This window comes from Apteryx rowi, unplaced genomic scaffold (assembly GCF_003343035.1).
Source record: "Apteryx rowi isolate R43461 unplaced genomic scaffold, aptRow1 scaffold_65, whole genome shotgun sequence".
NCBI classification, from domain to species: Eukaryota; Metazoa; Chordata; class Aves; order Apterygiformes; family Apterygidae; genus Apteryx; species Apteryx rowi.
The window spans coordinates 3,326,053-3,340,243 of record NW_020450927.1 but is presented as its reverse complement, the minus strand read 5'-3'; the positions used below and the strand labels follow the sequence as shown (position 1 = coordinate 3,340,243).

Genomic DNA, 14,191 nt, shown 5'->3' with positions numbered 1-14,191 from the left:
GATGGGGTTTAGTGGGGGGTAAAGGGGGAGGCAGTTAATGGGGGGGTGATGGGGGCTCAGTGGGGGGGTGATCAGGGCCGTGGGGGCACTGAGGCTCTCGGGGGCAGCCCCGCTGCGTGTGCCCCCTCTAGGAAAGCCCTAGGGTGGCTGGAGGCAGCTGGGGGCCCAGCCCCAGCTCCCTCCACCCCAAGGCACCGGGGCCCCATGGCCCCAGCACCCCCAGCAGCCCAGCTGGGCCCGCATGTCCTTCGGGGCACCCTGTGGGGGCTTGGGGCCGCTTGGCCTCGGTGCGGGCAGGCTCCCCCTGCCCCCTTGTCTGGCTGAGCTGTTTGGGCTGTCAGACTGTTGCTGGGGTTGCTGCTGCCTCCTCCTCCTCCTCCTCCTCCTGTCCRTGAGGTGCCTGGCACTGCCAGGCCACGCTCAGGGCAGATCCTGAGAAACCCGGGGAGGAGAATAATGACGCTGCCCTCCGTTTGGGTGTTTATAACTTGCAAATAGAATATTTGATAGAGGTACACCCTCACTCTTTCAGGGAAAAAGCGATAACTGTGTTGGTGACTGGAGTTGTTTTGGTCGCACTGTAGGTAGCGACACTGCTGCTGGAAGTTAGTGTTATGCTGCTGTTTTTCAGGGTACCGTCCACATTAAAATGTGCATTCACTCCCCTTCTTCAGCATCCAGAGTTGAACTATCCTTTGACAAGTGCAATAAAATCGCGCTTCCTTTCCCAAAGAGGCTGTCAGCTGCTGATCACATGTGTGTGTCTGTGGCACAGCCTGTGGGCTGGCGTTTGCTTGTGCAAGGTGTGCGATGAGCTTTTGCAATTGCCATGTTAAGAAACCTCTGCCTTTGGGATCAAAGCAGAGATAACCTGCAACACTTGCTTCCAGAAGGCTCTGCCGACCGGGAAGGGCACGGGGCCAGGGCGGGAGGCTGCTGCGCGGGGCGAGCAGAGGGCTGTGCAGCGCCTTGGCAAAGGTGCAGCTGGAGCCCTCGTTTGTTGCTGGGGTTTTGCTCGTGTGTTAGATCCCTCCCAGGGCGACRGGGCCCAGGAGCAGCTCGGCTCGGCTCGGCTGCCTGAAAGTGGGTGCAAATCCGCTGGGAACTGAGCAGGAGCTCAGCTGAAGGGGTTTGGAGCAACCTGATGAGAAGGGAAGGGGGAAAGTACCTAGGAGTGAGGGAGTAGGGGCGCAGGCTGGGAGCGGGGAAGGACCGTGTCTCTGCCAGCACGCGCAGGTGGCAGCGTGTTAGGAGGCGGCTGTGGGACCATTTGGGGCTCCAGTTACTGCTTTGCTATAGAGCTGCCCTCTGAGTCCTCAGGCCCAGGCTGGGTTTCCAGCCTGAGATTTTCTTGTTGCTAAGAAACCCATAAATTATCAAACTGACTAAACCTGTTGTGGATTTAGGGGGAAGGGAAGATTTAGCAGAGCGTGCGTCTGCGGTCACTTGCTATTGCCGCGGCTTTGCTGGCTTCACGTCTCCTTCCCCCTTCACCCACGCGTACCCTGCTCTAATGGGAATAACGTCCCCAGATGGAGAAGGGGTGGTTTCTTATCAACCCTGTATTAATTTGGAAGGGCAGCAGTTCTGCGTCACTCTTAGCTCTGGAGTTACAGGGCTCAGTACATGTTTCAGGCAGATACCTAATATGGGAAGTGTTATCCCTCCACAGTGAAGCTAAACTGAAATTGTAAGGTTAGTACTGTTTATGGTAACACACCCAAATTCCTAACTGCCCGGCCCTGTTGTTTTTCCCCGCTGGGCTCCTGCACATCTCAAGGTGCACTCCTTGTTACAGCTGATGCTCATATTTACAATTTATTGAACGTAAGGTGTTACAGGGTTATAATGTGTCTTACAATCTCAACGTACAAAGTGCATGTGGTCTTTAAACTGTGTAGTTGTGTGATCGAGAGGTTGTTCTAGCATTTGAAGAATTCTTCCATAGGTATACACCTTTGCAAATGGTATCGCTTGTCTGTTGCAGTCTCAAAAACTGGCATGTTAGGGAATGCTGTGAAAAGGAAGAGAAACCAGGAGAGGTGATGGTTTTGCTCAGTTTCGGGAAGCTGACGTGTGCTTGAAGAGTGTGGCTAGGGGCTCCACGGGTTGCCGTCACTGCTTGCTTATTTGAAACTGCTTTCTTGAAGGTGCTTGGTGTTTGATATTGAGAGTTGCTGGGCTCCTCGTTAGGGGCAGTTAATGGAGCAGGGGATGCTGGTTTTGAGCTGGTTGTCAAGCAGTGGCACTTGGGTAGATCACAGTTATTCAAATGATTCTGCCATTACTGTAATTTTGAACTGTGCAAGTCCCTGAAGCCAAATCTATAGCCAGTGAATATGTCCTTACGTATCTGGAGCAGTCTGAGGCACAGAGTCAGCTCGGGTATTTTCAGCTATCCTACGCAAAATCTGACAAATAATTAAAGTAGAGACAGCAAAAAAAGGCAAAGCTGAAATGACTTGAAAATACTGATAAGAGCACTCAGCTGTGCGCGGGGGGAGCAGCAGGTATTGTACACGGGTGCGAAAGGTTAGACCTCGGATTAGCCAGAGCAAAGTGTTGAGTGACTGTTTTGGGAGGAAGCCTCTGCCTTTGAGCCGAGAGCCCTTCCCCGCAATCTCCTGGCCTTTTAGAAATGCGTGTGCAGGTATTAAATTGTGTTTCCCTTTCCACCCAAAAGCCCCTCTGTGCAGTGCTTTGAAGCAGCACTTAAGGCTTCTAAAACTGCTGATACAATTTTTTTTTTTTTTTAATTCCTTAAAGGTCACATTTTAAGGTCCGATACCTTGAATTTTGTAGGGAATCTACACTGAAAGGGTAAACATATATCCCTGATGCTAGGGCGAGGTGAAGTAGCATGGTGGGTGGCCTGTTCTTCAACTGTTGTGCTGCGGAAGACAAGAAGAGCCAGTGGCTGAATGCAGTTATAGATACTAAATTCATGTTTCCCTCAGAACTGGACTTCAGGGCCTGAGTTTTGTTTTGTGCAAGTCACTGATGGCTGAAGTGTTGCTTCTGAGTTGGGCTACATTTGAATTGATTATCTCTAAAAGCGGATTAATAGGCTAGCAAGCGGTCCTGAACCATCAAGTTCTAGCTTACAAGCAAGGCCGTGTGTGGCGGCGTTAGGATTTCATAGGTTTTGATTGAAATAATGATGTTCCCAGGAGGATCTAGAGAACCGGTATGCCTTGATGCCTAAAATCTGAACCTACGTGGAAGACAAATACTGTGTCAGGTATAAAGTATCTTTGGATCTGAAATTGCACGTTCTCTAGATAATTCAGTGTTAGATTTTAGCTGGATCAGTATCTGCAAGCTCAATTTAAAAAATGCTTCAGCCTCTGTAGCGACCATGGTGTTCTTGCTTGGTACAATCTGGTAGGTTAAGTTCTATTAATATCAAACAACTAGGAGCTGTAATGCTGTCTGGTTCCCATACCTAGTGTGTTCATATGGTTCATACCTACCAGCAAGAAGCACGTGTACATACCTATTTGTTACAAAACAGTTAGCTAACAGTCAAAAATGATTAAATGATGTGTAAAGCAAGATTTGTATAGAATCAGTCTCCAGTACAGAGAGCACTCTCGTGCCACTGTGGAAGGAAATAACACCTATCTGTCAAAAAAGTAGCATTTTGCTCCTTTCCAAAGCTCATATTGACTAGTGGGTTATGCAATTGGTATATTTAAACATGTTACGATCTAACGTTTTTATTAAATTTTAATGTACTTTAGCAGGGGAGGTTGCAATCATTTAGATAACTAAATCGTAACTGAAGCCGTGGAAGGAAAAGCCTTCCAAAGTACACCCAGCACTGCTAGCCTCAATTCCTAGGAGGGCTTAAAGTAGAGAATAGTGTGAGGGGCCAGAGCAGAAGCTTTGCTGGATTAGCTCAACCAGGGAGCTGAGCAACTCCTGATGCTTTTGCCCTCCTGAAGCCTTAGGTCACAGCTGGAAACAGCCATCATAAAGCAATTCTCCTGTTGCAAAAAATGCTATGTTGGAGGGAGCAGGGCGGGGGGAGGATTTTTTCGCTTTTCAGGAAAAGTTAGGTTTTGCTTTCTCCTTCTCTCGTTATTAAATGATCATTTGTTAACGTCTGTATACAGACCAGTGTCCTGGGTCTTGCCCATTTGAGCACAACTAACTACAGAGCGTGTGCTGCATCACTTTTCTAAAAGAGCCTCTGCAATCAGCATGTTTGTTTTATCTGTTTCATATGCAAGGAAGCAGCACAAAAATCTGTGTTGCCACTTCCTTATAGAGGCTGTGGGAGGAAGGAAGGGTTGGCAGGCAGATACGGTATTTGTCAGATGGAGAGCAGGTAATTGGGAAGAAAGCATGCTGTTGGAGGGGGTAAGGCTTGGCAGGAGAGCTCTTGTAGGTTGAGCATGGTGCTGTTGGATGGTGCTTTCTGGAGCTGCTGCCTCACTGCAGCGGGGGTCTGTGGGATGCAGCTGGACAGTGCTCAGGTGAAACTGCTCTTCACCGCTTCCCTCAGGTACCCTGGAATGGGTACAGACGCCTTCTTTTAGCCTGTACTGCCCCACCAGGAAAATGATAGGACTTCCCCACTGCATCTGACTATAGCTTCACCCAGTGAAAGGCTCTGTGGCTTGGAAAATTGAGAAATGGCTTTTTTAAAGGAGGCCAAGAGCTCCTCATGTGTAAGGCAGTGGCAGTCAGTTCCTAACTGTGGACTGTGTTTAATCTGAATTAAGCCTTTGGTAAAATCTTGTTTGGTAGCCAAGCCAAGGCCTGAATGTGTCGTGGACACTGTGTTGTCATTCACCTGTCTGGCAGAACTGGCAGGGGCTGGTGGCGGTGTTGGCACAGATGCCAGCATGGTCCTAGTTCCATAGCTAGAGATCTTCTCACCTGTTGATCTGAACTCTTTGGTGGGTACTCAGTTTCCTTTACAAAATAAACCATGCGGGTTTTGTTCTTAAACTGAGGGAGAAGAGGACTATTAAGATGAGGTTCTTCATGGCTGCCCCGTGCTTTGCAGAAAATACAGGTGAGCTGGACAGTGCCTGCTAGAGTTAATTTTGTTTGAAAAATCTTCCTTCACCCAAAGGCCTGTTTGTCATTGAGAGGGAACCTCTACAACGGCCTAACTCTGCAAGTGATGGGCTCGGAGAATAGCGCTTTAAAGAACAACGCACTGGAAGAACAACCGTTTACGCTTCCAACTGGACACACGATTTACCCAGCTGTGCTGCAAGATGGCAAACTTGCTTCGGTCTTTGTGTACAAGAGAGAGAATGAAGATACAGTTAATAAAGCTGCCAAGGTACTGTAGAGAGCGCGCCTGGAACAGACTCTTCGGAGCTTTTCCTCTTCTTTCTAGCAGTGGTGGAAGTCTGCCAGTTAATGAATGTCAAACCCTTGGGGGGTGAGGGAAGGAGAAACTGTTGAATTTGGCCATGGCTGAATGTAGCTGCAGCGTGGTGGGGAAGAAAGGGGACAGCTGCAAAGCTTCTAGCACGCTGCTCCGTGCTAACAGTGATGGGAAGGGGGGTTCAGATAATAACACCTGCATTCATTTGTGGAGTATTGATCTCTTCTTGCAGATCTTCCTAAGACAGAGAGAATTTCTTAGGTGGGCTGTGCCCAAAATACTGTGTTTATTCTTCTGTATAAGACTTTGTACCTAGATGTATTATAAAAGGTTTTGCAGTGAGTGAATGAGCAAGTGTGCTAAGTGCTTGGTGAGGAGCAGGGATGGACTGTCTAAATTCAAGCAGAAAATGTGGCTAAAGGTATGCGGTTAGACTCTGAAGTCAAGACAGAAGCCTTTGATTTTTTTTTCTTTTTTTTTCCCCCCCCTTCGGAAGCACCTGAAAACCTTGCGCCACCCTTGCCTTCTGCGCTTCCTCTCCTGTACTGTGGAAGCAAATGGGATCCACCTGGTTACAGAACGTGTGAGACCTTTGGAGATGGTCCTGGAGACGCTCTCTTCTGCAGAAATCTGTGCAGGGATCTACGATGTGTTGCTGGCTCTCATCTTCCTCCACGACAGGGTAGGTACCAACAGAAGCAGTCATGAGGTTTCCCTGGGAGTCAGATGAAACATGACAGGAGGGTGTTGTGACACAAAAAGACAGACCCATACCCCACAGTTCTTTTAGGCTGAAACTGCTAAAACCATTGGCTGCTTTTTAGAAGGAATGGTAAATGAAAATACTGTGATTTTAGGAAGCGAGGTTCATGAATTGAGAGCTGCTTGCAGTGCTTCATGCTTTAGGGAAATGGGACTGCTCAGGCTCAGCATTTATTTACAGCTGTTGCCGCATGTCAGATATCGGTGTCACTGCTCCCCTGTTTTGGCATTGTGTGTTTGTCCAGGACCGAAGATAAATCCCAGCTCAGACCGTAGCTTTCAGGCTTTGTGTTCGTAGTTGGAGGTCTTCTCTGCACTGACAGTTACGTTTCAGGGCTGTGACAATGAAACTTTGCTCTGAAACCACAGTCCTGTGGGATACCTGCTAGTCACCTACAAAATCCTGAAGGACGTGTGGAAATGTGTTCTTTTTGGCAGCTTTTCCTTAGTTCCTCACAACACCTAGTTAGCACTACTGAAGATTTTATGTCTTCATCTGTCCCCAAGTCTTTTCTTCTTCTTTTTTTTTTTTTATGTTTTAGGGAAACTTAACACATAACAATGTCTGTTTATCATCTGTCTTTGTGAGTGAGGATGGGCACTGGAAACTGGGAGGAATGGAAACAGTCTGCAACTTTAATGAAGCCACTCCAGAGGTAAGAGACAAGTAAATCATGCCCCTCTGATGCCTGGAAGAGGGCTCCTGGTCTGCTGAAGCTGGCTTTCTGTTGATGTGAAGGGCCAAACCCCAAATCCTTCCAGTATCTCAGTTTACTATTAAATGTGTTGGCTTGCTTCCAGCTCTGACCTGAATCTTTGCTGCAAGGACACTGTTACTATAAACAACAGCGTCTGCATAAACATAGAAACTCATTCCCCATCAGCTGAAAAGCAGCTAGCTTTCTAAAGGAGGCAGAGCTGGCTGGAGGGTAGGTTAAGATTGAGGAGAGGGCGACATCTTTGCTCCTCTGCACTTACTTAAAATAAACTGCTTTACTGGGAAGCAGGAACATGCAGGTTGAAATGAATCAAAAATAAAAATAATTTAAATGACTCTAGCTTTTGCTGCTGGCATCTTCATTGCTTGTTACTGATCTTGGCAGAAAGATTCCTGGTTTGATTTCTGCTGCACGCTGTGCATAGTCATTGCTGCAGCCTGGCAGTCTGTAATAAATGTATATTGCTCTTTCTCCCAGAAAATCCACAAATCCTTCACAAACTGTGCTTAGTGTCCCTGGCCAGTACCACCTTTCAGAAGGGATCAGGCAGGCACACAACTGGTGTGTGTGGTGGTGCACAACAATGCAGGGAGTGTAGCAGTACAGTCTGACTGCTACAGGTCGTGAAATCCTTCTCCTGTGCAGGTGGGTCATGCAGGGACTGTAGAACTGAAGACCTGAAGGGATGAGTTGCCTGTGATGCCCTGAAGTTGCTTTATGTCAGCTTGGCACCCCACACCTGATGCTTACGCGATTGTGCTTCCCCTCTGGGCAGAGCGAAGCACAGCCCACCCTGGATGCGAGCTGGCAGGGCAGGGGCAACCCGCGGCTCCGTGCGCAGCCCTGGCCGCGGGGAGGAGGCTGCTGTGCTGTACGGAGAGGTCACTCCTGCTGCTTGGCCTAAAAAACGGATTGAGGCAGCTAATGTCTCCCTCTCCTCTTTCCAGTTCCTCTGTCAAGTGAAGTCTGTGCGAGACCAGTCGTGCATCCCTTGTGAAGAGATGGTGAGTAATATTGCTGCCTTCAGATTGCTGGAGGAGCTTGTTGCTGGGAACAAATAAATGCACCGTGTTCAGAAAAGGATTTTGACTCGTTTTATCTCTTCATGCTTGAATGGGAAGAAGTGGCCATTGGATAATATCTGAGGTTTACTTTTCTTTTTTTTCTTCCCCTGTCCCTAGTCTGGGTATGGTGTTGGGCACAGGGAAGTGAAATTCTGAATAAGTAGTGATGGAAGAGCAAGTTCTTGTAATTATTTCAAACATTTTGTGCTGCAGCTTTAATGCTTCTAAGAGTAGTTGCTGAGGTTGCCAAGATCACGGTGATAACCTGATTATGTAGCCCTCTCATGTATAACAGTCTCTTTTTATTTATTTTTTATTTTTACTTGTTAGTCACCTTATATCTATTAGATATCCTGTGAGCTACGTATTCTAAAGGAGTGAGATCTCCCTCTGATTAACACCTGTTTCCATAGAAATGCTGAAAGTTGTTGACTTGTAATTGCCATGTGCATTCAAGGGGGAATTGTTACATCGTGATGTAGTTGTTCCTTTGGGCTATAAATTCCCTGGTGGAGGGGTTTTTAGCATAATATTCTACTTGTAGGGTACTTGGTAAGCTTTGGAGCTATAAAAAGAACTGAAGAGTGTGTATGGGAGAGTGGACAGGCATTCATGGAAACTACCAAGCATTTTATAAACTCCTGCTTTGCTGATGATTATTTCTTTAGTCTGCAGATTTCAAAATTCTACCCAACAGCTATGGGTATGCACGGGATGCTTACGCGTTTGGAATGATGGTTGAAAATCTCCTGACTGTCCTAAATGATCAGGGTGAGGAATGAAAATGAAATGTGTTTATTTTTTTGCCAGCAATCCTGCATAGCTTATTCCTTGCATGCATAAACGGAGGTATTTGCCTTTTGTTGCAGCTGTGTATTGTGACAGATGTGTTACAGGGATAGTGGGCTCTATTGTTCTTCATGTTTGCCAGGAATTTCCAAAATAAGAAATATTCTGTACAAGTTCCTCCTGTTTCATGCTTCACCTTCTTAGACAGAAGTGTCTTTGGGGAAGAATGTTGGTTTCCTCCTTACAGAGACCAGTCTGGCTCCTGTTCTAGGAGTCGCAGTCCCTGGTGGGCAATGTGCTGTTTGAATAGGAGCTGGCTGTGGTGATGTGGGTCAGGGTTGTCTAGGAGCTGGGGTGTCGGGTTGGCAGTAGGCAGAGTTTGTGTCTGTTCCAGATTCTTGTCTCCTTCTGCTTACCTATGGTAAACTGCATAATTTTTGTCTTTGGGGTTTTTTTTTTCTTCATCCACAAAACTTAATAACTTGGACCCCCTTTCTCTGAAAGGGCTTGAGATGGTTGGTGAGGAGTGATGCGTGTGCAAGCAGCCCTTGAGATAACTTCTTCCCTCCTTCTCCTAAACTGAGCGTAGCAGCAGCTTCCTGGATGTGGAGGCAGGAATGAGTTTTATCTTGCAACAGGAGAAGAGAACTGAGTAACTCAGCTTAAAATACAGACTTAAGTTTCCCCTCTTCCTGCTTCTGAGCATGGTCACATGTGCTCTCCTAGGCCTGGCTGGAGGTCACCAGCCCGCACAACACGAGCCCTCCCAAATCCATCCACAGCTTGGTCCTGTCCCCATCAGCCGCTTCATCAAAAGTTAGGGACACAGATGCACAGCACGTAGATGTTCTGTACTGCAGCCGAGTTGGGCTGCTGCCTTCTAGCAGAGATGGAGAAGGAAGCTACTTGCTGGATAGTAACACTCTGGTCGAGACAAGTTTGTCTTCATTAGAACACTGACCTTTATAGTCTGCATTTGCCTGTTCACTGTTAAAACTCTTTGGTGCCCCAGTAGCTCAGCAGCTGAGAAAAATGGGAATGATGTTCCCCCTTCCTTTGGGGTGGGACGGTAGAGATGTGAGCAACTGAATAGTTTGCTATCAAATAGAGCTTCTAAAAGGAAGTCTTCAGGAGGAGTGGAGAATCCCTGACCATAGTATGTTCAGTGCTGAGAAGGAAATCTAACTGTGAGTGCTCTGGCTTTCAGTTTCAGCAGATATTCTCTCCAGCTTTCAGCAAACGTTGCACTGTACACTGCTGAACCCAGATCCAAAGTGTCGTCCACCACTGTCAAGCTTATTGTCTCATGAGTTCTTCAGGTAAGAAAAGGAATATCCTGCCTGCCTTGGTATGTCTTGATATTTCTTATTTCTGCATTGCCAGCGTATAATCAACATTTCAAATGAGGTATTGAGCTAGCAGTGGTGACAAAAGTGTGTCCTTCTGTCACATGCAGCTGCTTAGATCTCCTCAAGCTCATGGGAGGAGATGGGGAATGCCCTAGGAAACAAAATCATTAGAGGTAGCACTTAGAGTAAAGCAAACTCTGAGATAACCTGCATAGAGCTGTGTCTGCTGTCACTTAAATGTTTCTCCTGATGGTGGTATTAGAGGAGGGTGGGCACTTGCTTCTGCTTATTGCCCCTGGATGGTGGTCAGAGACAGCTAGTGCAGCCTTTTCCTCATCTCCTTGTGAATCACTGACTTCAGAAGTGTCAGCTGTACTTTGGCACTGCGAACACAGCTGGTGGGTAACAGGTCAGACTCACACCGGTGTTCTTAGTCCACCAGCATTTGACTTGCATTTCCCTTTCTGTTTCTGTCTGCTAAATAATGGGGATTTGTGAGTTCTTATTTGTGGATGGTTTAAGCATCATAAATGATCATGCTTGACTGCCTACATTTTTATCCTTAGGAATGACTTTCTGGAAGTTGTGAACTTTCTGAAGACCTTAACAGTAAAGTCTGAGGAGGAAAAAACTGAATTTTTCAAGTAAGTCAAAGAATTGTAAGCTGGAAGCTTTTTATTTCAGAAACACTTCTGCCAAATAGGGTCTTGGGGGCAACTTGGAAAGCTAGTGGCCTGAAAGGTTCTTCCTCAGGTGCCTGATTTTGTTCACTGGCAGACCATTGTTTGCTCTGTAATGTAGTAGTTTGGGTACTCCAAGCCAAACTAGTGCTTGCATCAGAGGAAACTCTTCCTTCCCCCCCTTTTCTAATTTCTTATTGGAAATGGTTTGGTGTTTGCGAGGAGCAGTGCCTGCTGGCCTCTCTACATTATTCTGATAACAGCCTCTGGAATGATGCTGTGGACAGCTGTATGAACAGCAATATTTACCTGCTACAGACCAGTTGCTGTTGCTGGAGAATCAGGCAGAAACTGGACTGCAGTAAAATGCAGTTCACTTGAAGTGTGCTTTTCTGAATCCTGTCTGCTTTCTAGCAGTTTGGTTGAACTCATGCAGGGCTGAGAACAGAAACTTTCCCAAGGGTAACTGGGATGTAAGAAGAAAACAATTTTTCTGTTGTCTGTAACCTCTTTCCATCGTGTTCTAAATGAGACGATGCACTCTGTGGGGAATAATGTTGATGTTATTAGCAGGAGAAGTTTAATTATTCCAGTTTTCCACCATTCTTCTTAGCAGCACTGTCTCATCTCTCATTGCACTGTGGCTAAGCAGGAATCATTTGAAAAAGCCCCTTCGTATGCTCTAGTGTTGTGCTAACGCTGTGGTTGAGAGTGGTATAGCGAGCTTGTCTGCTGCAACGCTGATGGACTAAGTTGAGCTCTGTTCCCTCAGCTCTGGTGAGCAGTTACTGACCTCCAGCCCGTCCTCTGGCTACTCAGTGGAGCTGTTCCAAGGCCCTGCCACTTTCCAGTCTCCTTGCCCGGCAGGTCTTGCTTGCTCTTCCACTTGCCACTGCTGCTCTTCAGCTCTGCCCAGCCTCACCGTGGCCCTTGGGTCCCAGATGACTGCTCTTCCTTCCCCACCTTCGTGTCTGGCTCTTTGTGGCTCTGTGTTTGTGCCAAGTGCCTCCTGCCCCTTGCAGGCCGGTCCTGGAGCAAGGGGGGGGGGGAATTAGTTCTCTGAGGCAGCCATGGAGGAACTACTGCAGTGCTGAGGTTTCCCACATCAGCCCTGCTGCCGAGAAGGCCTGGACGTTCAGCGTGGCTGGACCATGGCGATATGGTAGCACAGAGCTGTGAGGAGTCCTACCAGCTACAGCAGTCTCTGGGAGGTGGCTCTAGTCTGCTGAGCATGTGGGAGCCGTAAGATTTTCCCTATGGCTTCTGTCCTGATCCAGGCTAAGCATGTTGTACCTCTTGTTGTTGCAGGGATGTTCTTTACACAAACGCCACCTGCTTGTCCAGTGTATACTTGAAAAGATCAGAGAACTTCTTTCAATGTGATTGGGAAAAAAAAAAGAATCTTTCGCTACCCTAGCTCTTAAGAGTAGCTTCATCATTTTAGATGAGACTTTGCAAAGTGAAATCTAGCACCAGACACCGCTTGAGGCTGAAAACTTCCATTGTTTAGGCAGATCTTGTAAACTGCTAAGGATACAGTTTTCTATAGGAGATGTTGGATGAATTAAACTTGTGGTCCTGGCTTTGTGTGGGTAAAATTGTTGTCTGTAATGGATGTCTGAGCTGTGCTAGTGCTAGTAGTCAGCATCTGTGGGAAATCCTATTGCCATGGTCCCCAAGAACTTTTCTCTAAGAGAAGCTTCAGTGTAGTCATGGCATATCTGGGCTAGAAAAAGGGAGAAGCTGAATTTTTCTTTCTTTGTGTATATAAAGGAGGCCTGGGAGTTCTTACAGAGCTATTTTCCTGCTTGCTTTATACTTCTGTGGTCACCATCAATTATAACGCTAGTTTGATTTCATTAGTTTGAGACTTAGTTGGACCAAAGAAGAGAAGAAAGGAAATTCTTGCAGGAACATTCAGAATGGTTCTCAGCATCTCTGTAACAGCAGTGTTTACTGAGGGAGGGGAAAAAACACTTCACTTAAAGATACGATAGAGTTGTCCCCTTTCCCAGCATGCTTTCTCACAGCATGTGCACTATTAGTCTCCTCCAAACCTAGAGAAAAGCAGTATCTGTTACTGGTATTTTAAAAATGAAAATTCTACAAGAAAGAGCCGTTAAAATCAAACTCTTGCAATTTAAACCCAACCCATGCTTTGACAGCCACCTCAAACACTTTTTGCATTAGACGGAAGTGATTTCAAGTGGATTTCCTTTTTGCAAGGGAAGCAGCCCATTTGCAGAGTGTAGTGGGTAAAATACCCTTTTCTCGAGCGGGAGGAGAATGATTCTTGCAACGCACCAAGGTCCGGGGTGGGACTGCAACTCTCTTTTGCAGTTTTAATGCTTTAGCGCTTCACGTGAGCTGCCGGCTCTGAGCCGGTCGGGATGTGAGGGAGAAGCATTCAAGTGCTGGCTGTAGGCGCGGCGGCACTTCCGCATGCACTCGACAGCCAGTGGTTCGGGTGTAGGATTTTACAGGGTGCATCTCTCAGTGTTTCTTTATTGCCTCATGATTTGTCTTACGGTTGCTTAGAAGCCTCAGTTAGGAGCAGAGCTTTGTCCTTCTAGGGCAGTATACGTGCAGAGTGAGAGATTGTCATGGGACTTCATCTCTAGCAGACAAGGCAGACTCAAAAAGAGGGGAAAGGGGTATTTAAGGGAAACGGTTGTAAATGCATGAAAGGCTGTCTTGGTACTAATTGCTCTCTCCTGGAACACAGATTCCTGCTGGACAGAGTGGCCTGCTTGTCAGAGGAGCTGATAGCATCACGGCTGGTGCCTCTCTTACTCAATCAGCTTGTATTTGCTGAACCTGTAGCTGTGAAGAGTTTTCTTCCTCATCTGCTGGGTCCAAAGAAAGGTGAACTTTAAATACTTTATCTTCAAAATTTTCACTGACGAGTTTGGAGTGAATTCAGAGAATGAAGAGATTAGTGGTGTTTAAGCAGAACAAATACTGTAATACACAGAACTGGTTATTCCACATATTGGGAAATATCAGCTTCCCCCTTTGCAGTAGGCTTTTCACTGCTCTGATGCTGGGAAGAGAATTAGAAACTGCCGGTTCTCTTGTTTTGGAAGTGTGCCCCCATCAACTCACCACAGGCTTTCTCCATGGTACATTGCATATCCATCTTCTCCCTTTTCCTCTAACCCTCCTTGCCCTTTTTTCTTCTGCCACTGAACTGGTGTGTGACAACCTCTTTCTCCTGTAAGGGTGTTCAGCCTCTTCTTTCCTCTGTAAGGGGTGTGTGGCATGTCTCACTGGATCCCCAACTATCTTCTGTCCCTGCGGCTTGCCTCCCCTCCCTTACAGTTCCAAAATAACTACTGGTGTTTCAGCCAAGCAGTATCTGGCTTGTGATTGTTTGACCTTAAGTGTTCAGAGCCATTGCTGCTGAGCAAAGCATTCCTGCCTTGCCTCTCCTCCCTTCTTCCTTTTGCTCCCCTTCTTCCTTTTGCTCCCCTTCTTC

The 14,191-nt window shown here is 46.9% G+C and overlaps 1 protein-coding gene across 1 annotated transcript in view; it reads left to right on the top strand.

Moving 5' to 3' along the window:
* Positions 1-1,833: 1,833 nt before the first annotated feature.
* The window catches only part of SCYL3 (SCY1 like pseudokinase 3), a 19,019-nt gene continuing 6,661 nt past the window's right edge, over positions 1,834-14,191 (top strand). The window contains exons 1-8 of the mRNA XM_026084781.1: positions 1,834-5,302; positions 5,847-6,032; positions 6,655-6,768; positions 7,779-7,835; positions 8,564-8,666; positions 9,892-10,003; positions 10,600-10,677; positions 13,439-13,578. Coding sequence (XP_025940566.1) covers positions 5,138-5,302; positions 5,847-6,032; positions 6,655-6,768; positions 7,779-7,835; positions 8,564-8,666; positions 9,892-10,003; positions 10,600-10,677; positions 13,439-13,578 — 955 coding nt within the window. The 5' untranslated portion in view covers positions 1,834-5,137. The remainder of the gene's footprint in view (positions 5,303-5,846; positions 6,033-6,654; positions 6,769-7,778; positions 7,836-8,563; positions 8,667-9,891; positions 10,004-10,599; positions 10,678-13,438; positions 13,579-14,191) is intronic.